This window comes from Ursus americanus, chromosome 24 (assembly GCF_024610735.1).
Source record: "Ursus americanus isolate L20-20 chromosome 24, mUrsAme1.1.p, whole genome shotgun sequence".
NCBI classification, from domain to species: domain Eukaryota; kingdom Metazoa; phylum Chordata; class Mammalia; order Carnivora; family Ursidae; genus Ursus; species Ursus americanus.
In genome coordinates, this window is record NC_142150.1 from 38,343,086 (window position 1) to 38,361,393 (window position 18,308).

At 45.7% G+C, this 18,308-nt stretch overlaps 1 protein-coding gene across 1 annotated transcript in view; it reads left to right on the plus strand.

Moving 5' to 3' along the window:
* The first annotated feature begins 5,312 nt into the window (after positions 1–5,312).
* Positions 5,313–18,308, plus strand: part of ASRGL1 (asparaginase and isoaspartyl peptidase 1) — a 30,998-nt gene continuing 18,002 nt past the window's right edge. Inside the window, exons 1-2 of the mRNA XM_045793788.2 lie at positions 5,313–5,452; positions 6,718–6,918. Coding sequence (XP_045649744.1) covers positions 6,729–6,918 — 190 coding nt within the window. The 5' untranslated portion in view covers positions 5,313–5,452; positions 6,718–6,728. The remainder of the gene's footprint in view (positions 5,453–6,717; positions 6,919–18,308) is intronic.

Here is an 18,308-nt window from a genome sequence, read left to right on the forward strand (position 1 = left end):
ATCTCTGAGCAGAGTATTTTCCAAAAATACACAGTCCAACAACTGATAATGGTTTTCAAAGAATTACTTTTAATTGCATTTTTAACATATAGGAATATAAAGTGTGCAGCAATTCTTTTTTTTTTTTTTTTTTGAGAGAGAGAGAGAGAGGCGGGGGAGGGGCAAAGAGAGAGGGAGAGAGAGAATCCTAAACAGGCTCCATGCCCAGTGAAGAGCCTAATGTGGGGCTCAGTCTCGCAACCCTGAGATCATACCCTGAACCAAAATCAAGAGTCGGATTCCTAGCCGACTGAGCCACCCAGGGGCCCTATTTCATGCAGCAATTCTTAAAACTTGTTTTCCTCTCTCTTCAGTTTCTCTCCCCTTTTTGGTCTTTACTCAAATGTCTCTTTCTCAGTGAGAAGACTAGCATTTTTAGATTTTTCCAAGTCTCAATAGAAGACAGCTGGTTGTACATATTTGCTTCAGTCTTAAATTTTGCAACATCATATGTCTGGAAGCCAGATTGCATAGGGGTGAGGAGTAAATGGAAAGTTAAAAAGTGAACAGTCGGTCACCCTCCAGGGTCTTGCAATAGTTGTTCCATTTGTTGGTCGACAGAACCTAAATGTGCTATTTTCTGGAAAGTGTTCTCTAGAATGACTGCGGACAATCCATGTTTACATAAAAACTAAGAGGACTGTCTGACCAGACTCTGGAGAGTCCTCCCACCAGGAATGCGCATCTCCTAGACACCTCACACTCCCTCCCTCACCTCCTTCAGATCTGGGCTGATCGATGGCCTCAGTGAGTCCTTTCCGGTCCACCTGCTTTGTGTTGGTGTGAGCCTATCAATAGTGATGGTATCAGCTAACCATGCCTGGGGCACTCACTGGGCCAGTACCACTTGTAATGATCCCTGACAGACACATTCTACCTGGAGCTGACATGGTGGCTAGACCGGGCCTGTGGTTCTTGTTATAATTGCAAGAAACACCTCAGCAACACCATCAGGGAACTTCAGAAAACAAGATTGGTTACTCGCAAGTCCGGAAGGGTACATACACTGCATGCTGGGGGCTGCACGTGGAGGTAGCCAGTAGAGAGAGATTGAGTTCTGACCCAGGGTTCTGCTTTTTTCGGAGTTGAGGGTGGGGTGTCTGCGGTTTCCTGGGTTCACTCTTTAGTGGTGAATTGGAAACGTAACAGTGGCAATTAGGGCACCAGGAGGGAAAAGCAGGGTCCCTCAAGCAGTCGTCATCCTTTCTGTGGCCTTGGCCTTAGGCTGATACTGAATTTATCAACGTGCCCCGGCTTGCACTACCAAACTGGGTCCCCAAGAGGTACGCCAGTGATAGGGGAATGTTGGCTGGGATTCAAAGTCGTTGCAGATAAGCCACAGCATGTGACATACCGACTCGACTACACGAAGAAGAGGTGGGAAAATGTTTCTAGAGTGCCTTTCGTGTACAACAGTCCAGTGAAAAGGCTTCTGTAATTATCTAAGGGAAATTTCATAAATAACATTCACCAGATGTGGGGCTATGTCAGCCAGAGTGGTCAGAAAGTAAATAAGACAGCTTGGTTGCTGATACCTTCCAGGCCCTATCTCCATGGTTTAGTCTCTAAGAAAAGGCAGCACTGAGGAAAGAATGTGGTTCTCTCTGTGCAATGCCTGGTGCTTATTCTGTCTCTGGATTCAAAGCTTCAGGCTGGGTGAGATGAGCTTCCAACTGAAGGAAAGCATTGCAGCATGGCTGACTCCTGGAAGGGCAGCATGAGAAGCTTCTGTAACATCTTCCAGCTCTGTATTGACAAGGAGCCCCCCTGGATTCCAAGAGTGCAGTATCAGGTGAGAGCTAGGTGGTTACATCAGTGCCCTAGGGCGGCTAGGGCGAAGTGCCACAAACCAGTCAGCTCAAATCAACAGAAAGGTATTCCCTCACAGGCCTGGAGGCTAGAAGTCCAAAATCAAGATGTTGGTAGGGCCAGGCTCTCTCTGAACACTCTAGGGGAGTCTTGCCTCCCTTACCTCCTCCTAGGTTCTGGATATTGCTGATAATCCTTGGGTTTTTTGGCTTGTAGATATCACTCCCACCTCCACATGGTTTTCTCCTCTGTGTCCAAATTTCCTTCTTATAATCACATTGCTAGACCACCTGTTGTGGCCCAAGTCCCCCAGGTAAACAAAGACACTGTTATCAGGTAGGATATGCTGGTGGTTTAAAGATCATCTCCCAGGAGCAAGGGCAAAGGCCAGATCCTTCTTCGGGTAAGGTTAATCCTTTATGACACAGATTCATTCTGTCCGCACACTCTCTACATGGTGGAAAAGATGGCCACCAACAGCCCCAAATCGACAGTCACTCTAATTAGCAACTGCAGTAGACAAAGACTTTCTTTCAGCGTCCAAACTTCAATTCTAGAGAAGTAATATAATTGGCCCTGCTTGGATCACACAGTCACTTTTCGAACCAACCGCTGTTGCCAAACAAATGGAATACCATGATTGACCAGGTTGGGTTTTTGTGTCCATGTCTATGGCTATGGATCGAAGGTCTACAACCAGAAAAAAAAGAGATGGAAAGGTCAGGACTTGGTCAGTAAATGCCAGCTTCCCCAACTGTTGTCCCCGCTTCCAACTTAAGACCAACCAGAGAAGGCCAACTATGTCCCCCTAACCGATCATATATGATGCCCACTTCCGGTCAGCCCGCCCCCAGCTTCCCCACACCGATAACTTCCAGTCAGAACACATCTGAAGTTCTCTCCCTTCCTGCCATTGAGTCTCTGCCAAACACAAGTAAGGGTAGCTGATTGCTTGGCTATAGCATGCTCGGAATTAAAAAGGGACCCTGGAGCAGGGGCTGGCCTTCTGCAGCTCTGGAAATCAGAGCATCAGGCCAAACCTTTTTTGCTTTTGCTTCTGTTGCCGGCCCTATCCCCAAGGGGTATGCAGTTCCTTTCAGCTTGTGACAAACCTCACTTCTCTCTCTCACACCGAGGAACATAAAGTCAGAATGTGAGTGTTTGAGAGTAACTTGGTTGTGGGGTGACTGGATCTGCTGTAATTTTTAAGAAAACCTTTTATTCTTTTTTTTTTCTTTCTTTCTTTTTTTTTTTTTAAGTAGGCTCCATGCCCAGCATGGACCTTAAACTCACAACCCTGAGATCAAGGGTTGCACCCTCCAACGGCTGAGCCAGCCAGGCGCCCCAAGAAAAGCTTCTATTCTTAATCTTTGATAGCAGCAACTTCCTTTTGACACAGCTCTGAAAAAAGCTTCTCTGCCTTGTGCATTCATTTCCCTTACACTGGTTTTCAAACTCTTTCCCTAAGAAATTCCTAATGATGGAAAAGAGAGAGCTAGTCACTCCCCTTCCCTGGGGAAGTGGAGGCGAGGGAATAATAAATATATTAATAATAATAATAATAATAATAATAATAATAATAATAATAATAATAGCATAACAACAGCAACCCTGTATTACGCATTCACTATGCACCAAGTTAATGCTAAGGACTTGGCATACATTTTCTCATTTCATCTGCGCAACTAACTTGGTTGCCTGGACTGGTTGCTACAGAAGTTGTGGTTCAGAGTTCTATTTTTGTATAAAGTCTGGCCATTGCCCTTCTGAATTCAGTCTCTCAGGAAGGAGTTGTTACCAGTGGAAGAGTCTGTGTTGTGTTTGGAGGTCTCTATTCTTGGATTTCCCAGGAAAGATTTACGTGAGGATCCGCACTGGAATAAAGACCAGCAGAAGGAAAGTAGCAAGCACGGGCGTTTATTAAGCACAGTACGGTCTCAAGAAGGGGGAGTGGGCAGGCCCAGAGTTGGCAACCGCACTGAGGTTAGGGGTGTCTTTTCTTTTTACGCCTGTAGAGGTAATGGGTCATAGCTAGGGTGATCTCCCACCAAGGTTGTTTCCAATCTTCTAAGGGACTCCTACTGGTTGGCCCCACCAGGCTCTTGCCACAGTTGTCTTGGCCATCTTCCTCCAGGGAGCGTGGGACGGGAGGGTGGGAGGGGTGAAAACACAATGTAAGTACATTACAATGAAGCTATAAGGTTACCCTGGGGCAGAGGTTGGAGAGGAGAGTGTTAAAAGCCACAATCAGAGAGGGAGCTAAACCAGGAGAGTCTCTTGACTCCGGGGAAACAAACTTGAGAGTTGCGGAAAGGGAAGTGGGTGGGGGGATGGGGTAACGGGGTGATGGGTAGTAAGGAGGGCACATGATGTGATGAGCACTGGGTGTTACACGCAACTAATGAATCATTGAACACTACAACGAAAACTAATGATGTTGGCTAATTGAATTTAAATTAAAAAAAAGAAAAAGCCACAGTCAGGCTTCTAATGTGCCATCTATTTATAACCACCTTTGACTCCAGCTTCTAACTAAACTGCCTGCTCTATCGGAATCAGAACCAGAATTAAGATACCTTGTCAGTATTTTGAATAGGGGAGGCTGTGTGATGTTATTTGTTGGACAAAGTGGAAATTTATCTTTGACATTGACTCGTCCAACCAATAAAAAGTGTGAAGCAAATTACTAATGGAAATAAAATTACAATTCAGAAGACTACTTTGCATGTTAGAATAATGTATCCTTTGGTTCATGCCACTAATCTAGTATCGTACAGTTGACTTACTGGATAGAAATATAAACTTTTATTGGAAGGACGCTATGGCAACGGGAATGGGGGGGGCGGATACAGGTGATTGGTCCAAGTCATCCAGGGGGTAAGAGCCTTAAGGCAATTCTCTGGGGCGGGTTGAAGAAAATGTGTCAACAACAACAAAAAAGGCGCACGTGGTGTAAGGAATTTAGAGCTGGGCTCCCGGAAGCTCAGAGGAAGGAATACGCCTAGGGTTTCAGACTCTTTAGAGCACCCACGGCACAGAACCATACCAATTATAGTTTATCTTTCTGTTCTTTACAAAAGGTTAAGGAGAGAGATGATTAAAAGGAAGAGATTTTATTTAAGCGAATATCAAGACTGAGAAATATTTCGAGCGGAGGAAGGATATCAGTGCGTACAGCATTGCTTTTTCAATTTTCAATTACAAAACCTTGGCACATCACGCATTTCGCCAACACTAACACCCCGCCCCCAGCCTCATAAGGAGGAAGAGGAGGTTCCCCCTTCCACTAGGAAGCTCGAGTGAGTGGAGGGCCAGCGTTGTCCCTGTGCCGGGAGCCAGCCTGCTGGGGTCGAGCCGGGAGCGGAGACGCCAGCAAAGGAGGGAGGTGCTGCGCGGCGGCCGTGGGTCGGGGCTTTACGGTAACTGAGCTGCTCGCCGGCCCCGCCCTCGTGCGCAAGCGCGGAGCCGTTGTCCGCCGAGCGGTTGCGAGCCCAGCGGTTTCCTGGACAGGCTCGCTCAGGCGCTTGACGGCGCAGGTTCGGAGGCCTGCCGGGCTGCTCCGCCCAGCCTGACGCCCCGGCGTGTGCCTCCCGCGGCGTCCTCGGTAAGTCGACGGCCCCGCCGGAGCAGCGGCCGGGGACGGAGAAAGCCCTCTGTCCGGGGAGGGGGTGGGGGTCCGGGACGGGGCGGGGGCGTGGCGGGCGCCGACGAACTGGCACTGACCGAGAATGTCAAGGCTAAGGGATTCCAGTGATATGTGGCGCATCTCTTTTTGGGGGACGGGGAGGGGGACCTGGACCTCTGCAGCGCGGGGTGTCCCCAGAAGTCCGTGTCTGTGGCCCAGTCTGTCCCTACACGGCCTGGACCGGACGATCCCAGGGAGCCTGGATGCTGAGTGTCTCTGGCAAGTGCATGCGCAGTTCACACGGGAGCACCTGTCCCTCTGCCGGCAGCCCTCCGGGCCTGTTGGGATAGGGCCTGTCTTACCCCACCAGGAATTATCCGGAGGCCAGCGTTTCCTCCCACTGCAGTAGTGATGAGGAGGTTGGAATTGTGGTTACCCTCAGACTATCATACCCATTTTCCTTGGGGCCTGTCTGGCGTTCATGATTCCCAGTCTCCCATCCCTAAACTCTGACAGTCCCAGAATGGCTTCTGAGATCCTGTGAGATCTGGCTTTGGAGGATGTAGTAACTTTGCTTTGAAGCTGGATGACCCCCAGCAGCCTGGTGTCCTTCCCAGAGGCTCCACCTGTGTCCCAGACCATCCCTACATGGTGCAGACTCCGGACCAATACCAGGGATCCTGGATGCCTAGTCAGTGTGGTACCTGCTTTCAGATATCCAGGACTTGCGGGCTTGGAAAAGGGACCATCCCAGGAGAAACCCAAGATCAGAAAGAGCCCAGGAGTGGGGCTCAAGCTCTGGCCCTGGAGGCAGTCCCCATCCCTCACCAGCACAGACTGCGGTTCTCTGGAAAACTGAGGCCAAATGGCAGCCCATGTGGAGGGGGCGCGGGCTCTGGGTCCCACCCGAAGTCCCAAAGACGTCTGAGGTGGGGGTATAGAGAAACGGGGAAGGTGTGAGGCCAGGGGCACTCTGGGCATTTTGTGCAAAGTTCAAACCGAGCTGTCTCTTCCCTCTGCCCCCATCCCCCGCCTCCCCCCCCCGCCTCCCCCCTCCCCCCCGCCTCCCCCCTCCCCCCCGCCCCCTGCCCGGTCTCAGGAAATTTCTTGAGGCTGTAAACCTTGCCTCCCTCCCAGGGTAGAAACTGGACCTAGTCTCCAGTGGAATCTCCCCCAGGAGATTATGCCCACGGTAGTTTTCTTGGGCCTGTTGGAAGTGATACTTTCATCTTCCTGATCCGTAGGATCCGTCGACATGAATCCCGTCATCGTGGTCCATGGTGGCGGAGCCAGCAGTATCTCTAAGGACCGGAAGGAGCGGGTGCGCCAGGGCATCATCAAAGCCGCTGAGGAGGGTTACAGAATCCTCAGGGACGGAGGGAGCGCAGTTGACGCTGTAGAAGGAGCTGTGACATTCCTGGAAAATCATCCTGAGTTCAACGCAGGTATATTTGCAGTGCAGCTAATAACTGATGCCAAATCAGGTTAAGCGTATCCCCCTCCACAAATAGAATCCAAAGTGACAATGAATCTAGTAAGCTTTTTGGTAGAATTTAATATGTTACAAAGATTTAATTTTTCTCTTTTTACCTGTTGACCAGGTTGCTTTAAGAATTTTTAAATCCATCAATTCACCTTTTTTTCTTTAACTTGCTTCTGGGACTTCACATACCGAGAGGCTTTTTTATTACATCTTTTTGTGAGGGTATGGGGGTAGGTTATATACTGTGAAGTGCACCCATTTTCGGTTTTGAAAAGTATATACACCTGTGTAACCACACCACAAGATTTAAAACATTTCCTAGGGGCGCCTGGGTGGCACAGTCGTTAAGCGTCTGCCTTCGGCTCAGGGCGTGATCCCGGCGGTCTGGGATCGAGCCCCACATCGGGCTCCTCTGCTATGAGCCTGTTTCTTCGTCTCCCACTCCCCCTGCTTGTGTTCCCTTTCTCGCTGGCTGTCTCTCTCTCTGTCAAATAAATAAATAAAATCTTAAAAAAAAAAAAAAATTTCCATCGGGGCGTCTGGGTGGCTCAGCCGGTTAAGTGACTGCCTTCGGCCCAGGTCATGATCCCAGGGTCCTAGGATCGAGCCCCATATCAGGCTCCCTGCTCTGAGGGGAGCCAGTACTTCTCCCTCTCCCTCTGCCTGCTGCTCCCCCTGCTTGTGCTCGCTGTCTCTCTGTAAAATAAATAAATAAAATCCTTTTTAAAAAAAATAAAACATTTCCATCATACCCAGAAGTTCCCTCATGCCGCTTTGCGGTTAATCTGCCCTCATCCCCACTACCAGGTATCCACTGCTCTTCTTCTGTCGTTATAGATTAGTTTGCATTCTCCAGAATTCCATATAAATGGAATCATGCAGAGTGTATTCTTTTGTGTTTGGCTTCTTCCTCTCAATTGATCCCTTTTTAGAGTAATAATCACCATAACTACGATGAGTATCTACTACATGTCAAGCAATGGTCTGAGAAATTTGCATGATTAACTCATTTTATCTACATTATGAGTTAGGTATAATTCTTATGCTCGTTGATTTTAAAATAGAGAACCTAAAATCTAGGGATTAAAATACTTGTTAGGATGATACCACCCACCCAACATCTGTCAGAGAAAAGACTTTCAGGAAATCTGAACTAACTAGTCATGAAATAATGAGTATTTGTTCCAGCCCCTTGCTTCTGCAAAGCACTCTTTAACACTTATGCAAAATTTCATAAGTCAGCCTGACCACAGAATGAGACATAAGTGCACTGTTATGGCTCTGTTGGTTGAGCCAGAATTTACTAGATGCTCCCCCTTGCCAGCAGAGGGAGTGGCCTGCTGTTTCAGTGGGAGACTCATTCAGTTACATGCCATTAGCAGTTGGGACCCTCGGGCTGACGAACACCCGCTTATTCACAAAGCACTTTGACTTGGAACAGGTCTCTGGTCTCCCACCCTCTCTAAACCACAGGCATCAGTCATCTGCATGAACCGGGGAGTATGGATTCAGAACTGGAGTGGCTGGTTCTCATCTTTGCCCTACCTTCTAAATGACCGGCTTCTACTGTCCCAGCTGTCTGCTCTGCAGCACATGAGGGAGAAGAGAGTAGAGTCATACAGGCGGTAGCTTTTTGAGTCCGGATTCTTCATTTAGCATAATGCGTCGGAGGGCCGTCCATGTTGACACAAGTATTCATAGTCCATCCGTTTCTCCTGTCAAGGAGCATTCCACTGTATGACTATACTAAGTCTTGGTCATTTACCAACCAAAGGACATGGCCAGTTTGGGGCCATTACAAATCACTGTAAACAATTGCATACAGGTATTTGTGTGAACATAAGTTTTGCTTTCTCTTGGGTGAATAGCAAGGTGTAGGATTGCTGGTCATAGGACAAGTGAATATTTAACTTTACTTGAAACTGCCAAACTGTTTTCCCCAGCGATTCCCACTTTTCCTTCCCACCAGCAGCATATGAAGTTTCTAGTTACTCCACATCCTCACCAGCACTTAGTGTTGTCCGTATTTTATATTTTAGCCTTTCTAAGGGGTGTGGTGGGATCTCATTCTAGTGTTAATTTGCCTTTCCCTAACAGCAAATGTTTATTTTAATATCCTTTCAAATATTTTGTCGATTTCTGTATTGTGTTTTTTATTATTACCGAGTTTTAAGAATTCTTCATATATTCTAGATGTTGGTCTTTTATCAGATACGTGATTTGCAAATATTTTCTTTCTGTGGCTTGTCTTTTCTTTCTCTTTTTTTTTTTTTTAAAGATTTTATTTATTTATTCGACAGAGACAGAGACAGCCAGTGAGAGAGGGAACACAAGCAGGGGGAGTGGGAGAGGAAGAAGCAGGCTCATAGTGGAGGAGCCTGATGTGGGGCTCGAACCCAGAACGCTGGGATCACGCCCTGAGCCGAAGGCAGACGCTTAACCGCTGCGCTACCCAGGCGCCCCTGTCTTTTCTTTCTCTTAACAGCGTCTTTCAAAGAACAAAAGTTCTTGATTTTGTAGGAGTCCAATTTTTTAATGGACTGTGCTTTTTGTATTGTGCCTTAGGAACTATCTGCCTAGGCTGGGGCACCTGGGTGGCTCAGTCGGGTAAGCGTCTGCCTTCAGTTCAGGTCCTGATCCCAGTGTCCTGGGATCGAGCCCCACATCAGGCTCCCTGCTCAGTGGGGGGCCTGCTTCTCCCTCTGCTCATGCTCTCTCTTCTCTCTCCTCTCTCTCTTCTTCTCTCTCTCTCTCGAATAAAATCTTTAAAAAAAGAAAAAAAACCTGCCTAACGCATGGTCACGCACATTTTCTCTTGTGTGTTTTCTAGAAATTTTATAGTTTCAGGTTTTGTATTTAGGTCTCTGATCCATTTTTGATAATTGTTTGTATATGGTGTGAGGTATACATCAAGATTCTTTTTGCATAATTGTTCCAGCACCAGTTGTTGGAAAAGCAGTTCTTTCTTCATAGACTCACCCTTCCACCTTTGTCAAAAATCACTTGACTTTGTATGTATGGGTCTATTTCTGGACTCTATTCCATTGGTCTGTATGTGTACTCTTTCACCAATACCACACTGTCTTGATTACTGTAGTTTTATATTAAGTCTTTTTTTTTTAAAGATTTTATTTATTTATTTGACAGAGATAGAGACAGCCAGCGAGAGAGGGAACACAAGCAGGGGGAGTGGGAGAGGAAGAAGCAGGCTCACAGCAGAAGAGCCTGATGTGGGGCTCGATCCCAGGACCCCGGGATCACGCCCTGAGCCGAAGGCAGACGCTTAACTGCTGTGCCACCCAGGCGCCCCTATATTAAGTCTTAAAACCAGGTAGTAAGAGTTGCAACTCTCTGTGCACACGTGTGTGTAACTGTTCTGGCTATCCTAGTCCCCTTTGTCTTGCCCACCAGTTTGAGAATCACCTTGTCAATTGCTACCCGAAAAAATCCTGCTAGGATTTTGATTAGGACTGTATTAACTCTATAGATGGGTTTGGGCGAACTGAAATCTGAACAGTTCTGAGCCTTTCGATGCAGGACTCCCAAGACACAGTATATACGTCCATTTGTTTAAATCTTTGATTTCTCTCATCAGTGTTTTGTAGTTTTGAGCATGCATATCTTATAAATATTTTGTTAGATTTATACTTAGTTGTTTCATGTCTTTCGGTGCTATTGTAAATGCTACTTTTTACGATTAGAATTACCAACATTTGTTGCTAATATAAAAGTACAATTGAGATCCCAGGAGTTAAGATGGCGGAGGAGTAGGGGACCCCTTTTTCAGCCGGTCCCCTGAGTCGAGCTGGATAGGTACCAGACCAGCCTAAATAACCACGAAATCAGCCTGAGACGCAGGATGATGCATCTGGATCTCTACAAATGAACATCTCCAGCGCTGAGTATTGAGGTACGAAGAGGGGAGCTGTAAACCGTGCACAGATATCGGAAGATAAACGGAAGGGGGAGGGAGCCGCCGCGTTTGGGCTCCGGGAAGCGGCAGCCACCTGCACGGGGGAGCGGGCGGACTCACAGAGGGCACCCGCGAGAGAGCGGACTGAGACCGGTGAGCCTTGAACGCGCGTGCCACCAGGCATCTCCTGGAACACCGGAATCCCGTTGTGCTCACGGGATCCAGACTGAGACCGGGAGCTCCTGGAGCGCGCGCGGGGCGGCTGGCGGCTGGCGGGCCACCTGCACGGGGGAGCGGGCGGACTCGCGGTCGGCACCCGCGAAACAGCAGACTGAGACCCTGAACCGGGTGCGCGCACCACCAGGCTTCTCCCGAAACTCCGGAATCGAGGTGTGCTCACCGGGCATAGACTGAGACCGGGAGACCCGGGAGCACGCGGGGCGGCTGGTGGCTGGCGGCATTAGAAACACAAAGGACAGAGACGCGCCGGCCCTGGAAGTGAGGGCAGGGACGCTGAGTTGGTGCGCACATCCCGGGACGCTGCAGGGTTGAGCAGCACCAACAGTAACAGAGTTAAAGTGGCCAGAACATTAGTAGAGAACGGGCCGCAATCCCTCTGTTCTGCGACAATGCAGCCTCTGCTGCTCTGACCCTCAGAAGAGGCATAGCCGGCCGCCAGGGAAAGCCACCAGAGAACAAAAGCCTGGAAATACCGGCTCAGAGAGTGCCCATCCCCATCCTCCCTCGCAGGGGACACGGAGACTCTAACCAAACAGGGTTGCCTGAGTATCGGCGCGGCAGGCCCCTCCCCCAGAACACAGAAGGCAGGCTGAAAAATCAAGAAGCCCACAACCCGAGGCGCCTGGGTGGCGCAGTCATTGAGCGCCTGTCTCCAGCTTAGGGCGTGATCCCAGCGTTCTGGAAAGGAGTCCCTCATCGGGCTCCTCCGCTGGGAGCCTGCGTCTTCCTCTCTCACTCCCCTGCTTCTGTTCCGTTCTTGCTGACTGTCTCCCTCTCTCAGATAAGTAAATAAATAAAATCTTTAAAGAAGAAGCCCACATCTCTAAGATCCCTATAAAACAAGGGGCACGGCCTGGGACCCAGTCAATAATTTTGGGCTCTGGACAACCCCGCAACCTCCCCTCATTAGAATGACAAGAAGGAGAAGCCCCCGCCCAGCAAAGAAAAGACAGTGAGTCAGTGGCCTCTGCCACAGAAGTAACGGATATGGATGTAACCAAATTATCAGAAATGGAATTCAGAGTAACAATGGTCAAGATAATGAGTAGACTTGAAAAAAGTATTCAGGAAAATGTTACTGAGAATATAGAATCCCTAAGGGCGGAAATGAGAGCGAATTTGACAGAAATTAAAAATTCTATGAGCCAAATGCAGGCAAAACTAGAGGCTCTGACGGCCAGGGTCACGGAAGCAGAGGAAAGGGTTAGTGAATTGGAGGATGGGTTAATAGAGGAAAAAATAAAAATAGAAGATGGTCTTAAAAAAATCCACGCCCACGAATGTTGGCTACGGGAGATTACTGACTCAATGAAACGATCCAATGTTAGAATCATCGCATCCCCGAGGGGGTGGAGAAAAACAGAGGTCTAGAAGAGCTATTTGAACAAATTGTAGCTGAAAACTTCCCTAATCTAGCAAGGGAAACAAAAATTCGTGTCCAAGAGGCAGAGAGGACCCCTCCCAAGCTCAACCACGACAGACCTACACCACGTCACGTCATAGTGCAATTCGCAAATATGAGATCCAAGGATACAGTATTGAAAGCGGCCAGGGCAAAGAAATTTCTCACGTACCAAGGCAAAGGCATCAGAATTACGTCAGACCTGTCTACACAGACCTGGAATGAGAGAAAGGGTTGGGGGAGCATTTTTAAAGCTCTTTCAGAGAAAAACATGCAGCCAAGGATCCTTTATCCAGCAAGGCTGTCATTCAGAATTGATGGAGAAATAAAGACATTTCAGAATCGACAGTCACTAGCCAATTTCGTAACCACGAAACCAGCCCTACAGGAGGTATTACGGGGGGTTCTATAAAAGTAAAAAGGCCCCAAGAGTGATACAAAACAGAAAGTCACAGCCAATACAAAGACTTTACTGACAACATGGCAGAATTAAAAGCATATCTCTCAGTACTCAGTCTTAACATTAATGGTTTAAATTCTTGCTTTAAACGCCACAGGGTTGCAGATTGGATAAAAAGAAATGACCCATCCATTTGCTGTCTGCAAGAGACTCATTTCGAACCCAAAGATGCATTCAGACTGAGAGTAAGGGGATGGAGTACCATCTTTCACGCAAATGGACCTCAAAAGAAAGCTGGGGTAGCAATTCTCATATCAGATAAACTGGATTTTAAACTACAGACTATAGTTAGAGATGCAGAAGGGCACTATATTATTCTTAAAGGAAGTATTCAACAAGTGGCTATGACAATTATAAATATATATGCCCCCAACAGGGGAGCAGCAAGATACACAAGCCAACTCTTAACCAGAATAAAGAGACATATAGATAAAAATACATTAATAGTAGGGGACCTCAACACTCCACTCTCAGAAATAGACAGAACACCCTGGCAAAAACTAAGCAAAGAATCAAAGGCTTTGAATGCCATACTCGACGAGTTGGACCTCTTAGATATATATAGAACACTACACGCCAGAACCAAAGAATACTCATTCTATTCTAATGCCCATGGAACATTTTCAAGAATAGACCATGTTCTGGGACACAAAACAGGTCTCAGCCGATACCAAAAGATTGAAATTATCCCCTGCATATTCTCAGACCACAACGCTCTGAAATTGGAACTCAACCACAAGGAAAAATTTGGAAGAAACTCAAACACTTGGAGACTAAGAACAATCCTGCTCAGGAATGACTCGATAAACCAGGAAATCAAAAATCAAATTAAACAATTTATGGAGACCAATGAGAATGAAAATACAACAGTCCAAAACCTATGGGATACTGCAAAGGCAGTCCTAAGGGGGAAATACATAGCCATCCAAGCCTCACTCAAAAGAATAGAAAAATCTAAAATGCCGTTTTTATATTCTCACCTCAAGAAGCTGGAACAGCAACAGAGGGACAGGCCTAATCCACGCACAAGGAAGCAGTTGACCAAAATTAAAGCTGAAATCAATCAAGCAGAAACCGGAAGTACAGTAGAGCAGATCAACAGGACTAGAAGCTGGTTCTTGGAGAGAATCAATAAAATTGACAGACCACTGGCAAGACTTATCCAAAAGAAAAGAGAAAGGACCCAGATTATTAAAATTATGAATGAAAAAGGAGAGGTCACGACGAACACCATTGAAATTGGAAGGATTATTAGAAATTCTTATCAACAGCTATATGCCAATAAACTAAGCAATCTGGAAGAGATGGAATCCTTCCTGGAAACCTATAAACTACCAAGATTGAAACAGGAAGAAATTGATTTCTTAAACAGGCCAATTAATTATGAAGAAATTGAGTCAGTGATAAACAACCTTCCAAAAAATAAAACTCCAGTCCCGGACGGTTTTCCTGGGGAATTCTACCAAACATTCAAAGAAGAAATAATACCTATTCTCCTAAAGCTATTTCAAAAAATAGAAACAGAAGGAAAGCTACCAAACTCATTCTATGAGGCCAATATTACCTTGATCCCCAAACCAGGCAAAGACCCCCTCAAAAAGGAGAATTACAGACCGATTTCCCTAATGAATATGGACGCCAAAATCCTCAACAAGATACTTGCTAATAGAATCCAACAGTTCATTAAAAGGATTATCCACCACGATCAAGTGGGATTCATCCCTGGGATGCAAGCGTGGTTCAATATTCGCAAATCAATCAGCGTGATACATCATATCAACAAGAAAAGACTCAAGAACCATATGATCCTCTCAATCGATGCCGAAAAAGCATTTGACAAAATACAGCATCCTTTCCTGATTAAAACCCTTCAGAGTGTAGGAATAGAAGGTACATTTCTCAATCTCATAAAAGCCATCTATGAAAAGCCTACTGCAAATATTATTCTCAATGAGGAAAAGCTGGAAGCCTTTCCCTTAAGATCAGGAACACGACAAGGATGCCCACTCTCGCCACTATTATTCAACATAGTACTAGAAGTCCTTGCAACAGCAATCAGACAACAAAAAGGGATCAAAGGTATTCAAATCGGCAAAGAAGAAGTCAAAATGTCTCTCTTCGCAGATGACATGATACTCTATATGGAAAACCCAAAAGAAGCCACTCCCAAACTATTAGAAGTTATAGAACAATTCAGTAACGTGGCGGGATACAAAATCAATGCTCAGAAATCAGTTGCATTTCTGTACACGAATAACGAGAACGAAGAAAGAGAAATTAGGGAATCCATCCCATTTACAATAGCACCAAAAACCATACGTTACCTTGGAATTAACTTAACCAGAGACGTAAAGGACCTTTATTCTAGAAACTATAAATCACTCTTAAAAGACATTGAGGAAGACATAAAAAGATGGAAAGATATTCCATGCTCATGGATCGGAAGAATTAACATAGTTAAAATGTCCATGCTACCCAGAGCAATCTACACTTTCAATGCTATCCTGATCAAAATACCGAGAACGTTTTTCAAAGAACGGGAACAAATAGTCCTTAAATTTGTATGGAACCAGAAAAGACCCCGAATCTCCAAGGAACTGTTGAAAAGGAAAAACAAAGCTGGGGGCATCACAATGCCGGATTTCGAGCTGTACTACAAAGCTGTGATCACAAAGACAGCATGGTACTGGCACAAAAACAGACACCTAGACCAATGGAACAGAATAGAGAGCCCAGAAATGGACCCTCAGCTCTTTGGGCAACTAATATTTGATAAAGCAGGAAAAAACATCCGGTGGGAAAAAGACAGTCTCTTCAATAAATGGTGCTGGGAAAATTGGACAGCTACATGCAAAAGAATGAAACTTGACCACTATCTCACACCATACACAAAAATAAACTCCAAATGGATGAAAGACCTCGATGTGAGACAGGAATCCATCAAAATTCTAGAGGAGAACATAGGCAGCAACCTCTACGACATCGGCCAAAGCAACCTTTTTCATGATACATCCCCAAAGGCAAGAGAAACAAAAGATAAAATGAATTTATGGGACTTCATCAAGATTAAAAGTTTCTGCACATCCAAGGAAACAGTCAGAAAAACTAAGAGGCAGCCCACGGAATGGGAGAAGATATTTGCAAATGACACTACAGATAAAGGACTGGTATCCAAGATCTACAAAGAACTTCTCAAACTCAATACACGAGAAACAAATAAACAAATCAAAAAATGGGCAGAAGATATGAACAGACACTTTTCCAATGAAGACATACAAATGGCTAACAGACACATGAAAAAATGTTCAAAATCATTAGCCATCAAGGAAATTCAAATCAAAACCACACTGAGATACCACCTTACGCCAGTTAGAATGGCAAAAATAGACAAGGCAAGAAACAACAATTGTTGGAGAGGATGTGGAGAAAGGGGATCCCTCCTACATTGTTGGTGGGAATGCAAGTTGGTACAGCCACTCTGGAAAACAGTTTGGAGGTCCCTTAAAAAGTTAAAAATTGAGCTACCCTATGATCCAGCCATTGCACTACTGGGTGTTTACCCCAAAGATACAGACGTAGTGAAGAGAAGGGCCATATGCACCCCAATGTTCATAGCAGCAATGTCCACAATAGCTAAATTGTGGAAGGAGCCGAGATGCCCTGCAACAGATGACTGGATTAAGAAGTTGTGGTCCATATATACAATGGAATATTACTCAGCAATCAGAAAGAACGAGTTCTCAACATTTGCTACAACATGGACGGCACTGGAGGAGATAATGCTTAGTGAAATAAGTCAAGCAGAGAAAGACAACTATCATATGATTTCTCTCATCTATGGAACATAAGAACTAGAATGATCAGTAGGGGAAGAAAGGGATAAAGAAAGGGGGGGGTAATCAGAAGGGGGAATGAAACATGAGAGACTATGGACTATGAGAAACAAACTGAGGGCTACAGAGGGGAGGGGGGTGGGGGAATGGGATAGACCGGTGATGGGTAGTAAGGAGGGCACATATTGCATGGTGCACTGGGTGTTATACACAACTAATGAATCATCGAGCCTTACATCGAAAACCGAGGATGTACTGTATGGTGACTAACATAATATAATAAAAAAATCATTATTAAAAAAAAAAAGTACAATTGAACCTTTTCATATGTGCCATCGTAGATCTCTGGTAAGGTGTCTGCTCAGGTCTTCATCTCATTTTTTTGTTGTTGTTCTTCATTGCTTTTTTTTTTTCTTTGTCTCATTTTTTAATCAGATTGTTTTCTTATTATTGAGTTTTAAGAGTGCTTTGTATATTTTGAATAACAGTCCTCTATCAGATGTGTCTCTTATGAGTACTTTTTCCCAGTCTGTGACTTGTCTTCTCATTCTCTTGACAGTGTCTTTCACATGGCAGGAATTTTTTGTTTAATGACGTCCAGCATAACAACTTTTTCTTTCACGGATCATGCCTTTAGTGTGGTATCTAAACAGCCAACCCCAAGGTCATCTGCGTTTTCTCCTATGTTATCTTCTAGGAGTTTTATAGTTTTGTATTTTACATTTAGGTCTGTGATCCATTTTGAGTTCATTTTATGAAGGGTGTATGGTCTGTGTCTAGATTTGGGTTTTTTGCCTATGGCTGTCCAGTTGTTCCAGCACTGTTTGTTGTAAAGACTTATCTTTGCTCTACTGGATTGCCTTCGTCTGAAGATTCTGAACCCAATTCCAGTTCTTACGTAGGTTTTCCCACACCAAGCACTTTTCCTACACCAGCTGGGTGTCCTACAATTTAGCTCATTTCTGACACTATCCACCTGGAGGTAGCATCAGATTCCACAGGTGGGGGGGCCTGGGTGGCTCAGTCGCTTAAGCGGCTGCCTTCGGCTCAGGTCATGATCCCCTGGTCCTGGGATCAAGCCCCACATTAGGCTTCCTGCTTGGTGGGGGGAGGGGTCTGCTTCTCCCTCTACCCCTCCCCCCTGCTTATGCTCACTCGCTGTCTCTCTCAGATAAATAAAATCTTAAAGAAAAAAAAAAAAAGATGCCACAGATGAAAGGCTCGTTCCCACAAGACTACCCTCCACTTCAGATGCCAACTGTAAATCCAGGTTGTTACTTGTGCTTCTGACTTACTGGCTGTAAAATAATTAATTAATTAATTAATTAATTAATTAATTAACAAAACCTTTTTTTAAAAAAGATGTTGAATTTATAGGGGTACCTGGGTGGTACAGTCAGTTGAGCATCCAAATCTTGGTTTTGGCTCAGGTCTGACCTCAGGGTCGTGAGATCAAGCCCCGCTTCGGGCTCCAGCTCAGCACAGAGTCTGCTTGTGTTTCTGT